This window comes from Triticum urartu, chromosome 7A (assembly GCF_056163025.1).
Source record: "Triticum urartu cultivar PI428250 chromosome 7A, HENAU_Tu73, whole genome shotgun sequence".
In the NCBI taxonomy this organism is placed as follows: Eukaryota; Viridiplantae; Streptophyta; class Magnoliopsida; order Poales; family Poaceae; genus Triticum; species Triticum urartu.
In genome coordinates this window covers 499,091,981-499,094,266 of record NC_141879.1, presented here as the reverse complement: position 1 = coordinate 499,094,266, position 2,286 = coordinate 499,091,981, and the positions used below count along the sequence as shown (strand labels likewise).

General features: G+C 47.2%; 1 protein-coding gene across 1 annotated transcript; it reads right to left on the bottom strand.

Annotated features, from left to right (window-relative positions):
* Window positions 1–318: 318 nt before the first annotated feature.
* Window positions 319–699, bottom strand: LOC147960127 (uncharacterized). Its single transcript, XM_087533160.1, has one exon. It carries the CDS (start codon window positions 697–699, stop codon window positions 319–321), a length of 381 nt encoding a protein of 126 aa, XP_087389286.1.
* Window positions 700–2,286: the final 1,587 nt, after the last annotated feature.

Below are 2,286 nucleotides of genomic sequence, written 5' to 3'. Positions count from 1 at the left end.
TCCTCAAAGGTCCAACCATATCCAACCCCCAAACAGCAAATGGCCAGATGAGTGGAATGGTCTTCAAAGCTGAAGCGGGCTTATGAGACATGTTGGAGTAGAACCGGCAACCCTCACACTTGTCGACTATTTCTTTTGCCATTTCATTCGCTCGTGGCCAGTAAAAACCCGCTCAGTATGCTTTGGCCACGATTGTCCGAGAGGACGCATGGTGACCACAGGTCCCCGAGTGGATATCATTGAGGATCATTCGACCTTCCTTTGGGGTAATGCATCGCTGAGCAACTCCAGTCACACTCTCCATGTACAGTCGACCACCTATCTGGATCGACGGACAATCTGACGTGCTTCATCTTCGTCTTCTGGAAGCTCTCTCCTCAGAATATATGCGATATACGGCATTGTCCAATCAGGAACGACGACCAAAACTTCCATGATTAAGTCGACCATGGCTGGGATTTCAACTTCATTCGGATCAGTATAACTCTTAGGCCGCGGGGGCTCTTCTGTGAAAGGATCCTCATGAACTGATGGTGTGTGAAGATGATCCAAGAACACATTGCTAGGAATGGGCTCCCGCTTGGAACCTATCTTCGCCAGGTCATCCGCTGCCTGGTTCTTCAGTCGGGGAATGTGGTGGAGCTCTAGCCCTTCAAACTTATTTTCTAACTTTCTTACTGCATTGCAATAACTAGTCATAGACGGACTTCTGACGTCCCACTCCTTCATCACTTGATTGACCACCAAATCTGAGTTGCTGTAGACCATTAGGCGATGGACGCCGAGTGAAATGGCCATTCGCAACCCATACAGAAGTGCTTCGTATTCAGCTTCATTGTTGGAGGAATCAAAGTGGATCTGAAGGACATAACTGAGTTCGTCACCTCGCGGGGATACCATGACCACTCCAGCGCCAGAACCACTCAACATCTTGGATCCATCAAAGAACATAGTCCAATGTTTCGAGTGAACTTGAGTCGGTTCCTGCTGTTCGATCCACTCGATGAGGAAATCTACTATTGCTTGGGACTTGATTGCTTTCTTTGCCTCAAACTTGATATCCAACTGAAGTAGTTCAATTGCCCACTTTGCCACTTGACCAGTTGCGTATCTGTTGTTCAGAATTTCTGACAATGGAGCATCGCTGACGACTGTGATAGAGTGATCTGAGAAATAATGTGCAACCTTCTTCGTGGTTAAGTAAATTCCATAGACAAGCTTCTGATAATGCGGATATCTCTGCTTGGACGGAGTTAAGACTTCAGAAATATAGTACATTGGGCGTTGAACCTTATAGGCTTTACCTTCTTCTTCCCGGTCGACCGTGAGTACTGTACTGACAACTTGTCCTGTGGCTGCAATATAAAGCAGTAAAGGCTCTTTGCAGATTGGAGCAGCGAGCACCAGCTGGGTGGAAAGCAGGGTTTTGAGCTCTGCAAACGCTGTGTCGGCCTCAGGAGTCCACTCGAACTTATCAGATTTCTTCATCAATCGGTAAAGAGGAAATGCCTTTTCACCGAGATGAGATGAATCGACTCAAAGCGGCCAAACAACCAGTAAGCTTCTGAACATCATGTATGTGCACAGGGCGTTTTATTTGGAGTATTGAGCCAACTTTTTCTGGGTTTGCATCGATACCACGTTCGGAAATGAGGAAACCGAGTAACTTTCCACCTGGAACTCCGAATGTACACTTCGACGGGTTAGCTTGATATCATATCTTCTCAGATTGGCAAAGGTTTCAGCGAGGTCAGCCAGCAGGTTGGAACCTTTACGCGACTTAACCACGATGTCATCCATGTATGCTTCCACATTCCGACTGATTTGAGTGAGCAGGCACTTCTGTATCATGCGCATGAATGTGGCACTAGCATTCTTGAGACCAAAAGGCATAGTGACATAGCAAAAACACCCAAATGGGGTGATAAAAGCTGTTTTTAATTTGTCGGGTCCATACAGTCAGATCTGATGGTACCCAGAGTATGCATCCAGAAAGGATAATCGCTCACATCCCGCAGTCGAGTCGACTATTTGATTGATGCGGGGGAGAGGAAAGTGATCTTTCGGGCAGGTCTGATTGATATGCTTGAAGTCAATAAACATACGGAGTGAATCATCTTTCTTGGGGACCATGACGACATTGGCGAGCCACTCGGAGTTGTAAATCTCTCGGATGAACTCAGCTGCCAGAAGCCGATCCACGTCCTCGCCAATTGCCTTTCTTTTCTCCACGGCGGATCGTCGGAGATGCTCTTTGACAGGTTTTGCTTTTGGGCCGACTCGCAA

Bases quoted from the DNA above. Each gene is read 5' to 3' on its own strand.
- LOC147960127 (XM_087533160.1), bottom strand. From the start codon at position 699: ATGACTAGTTATTGCAATGCAGTAAGAAAGTTAGAAAATAAGTTTGAA.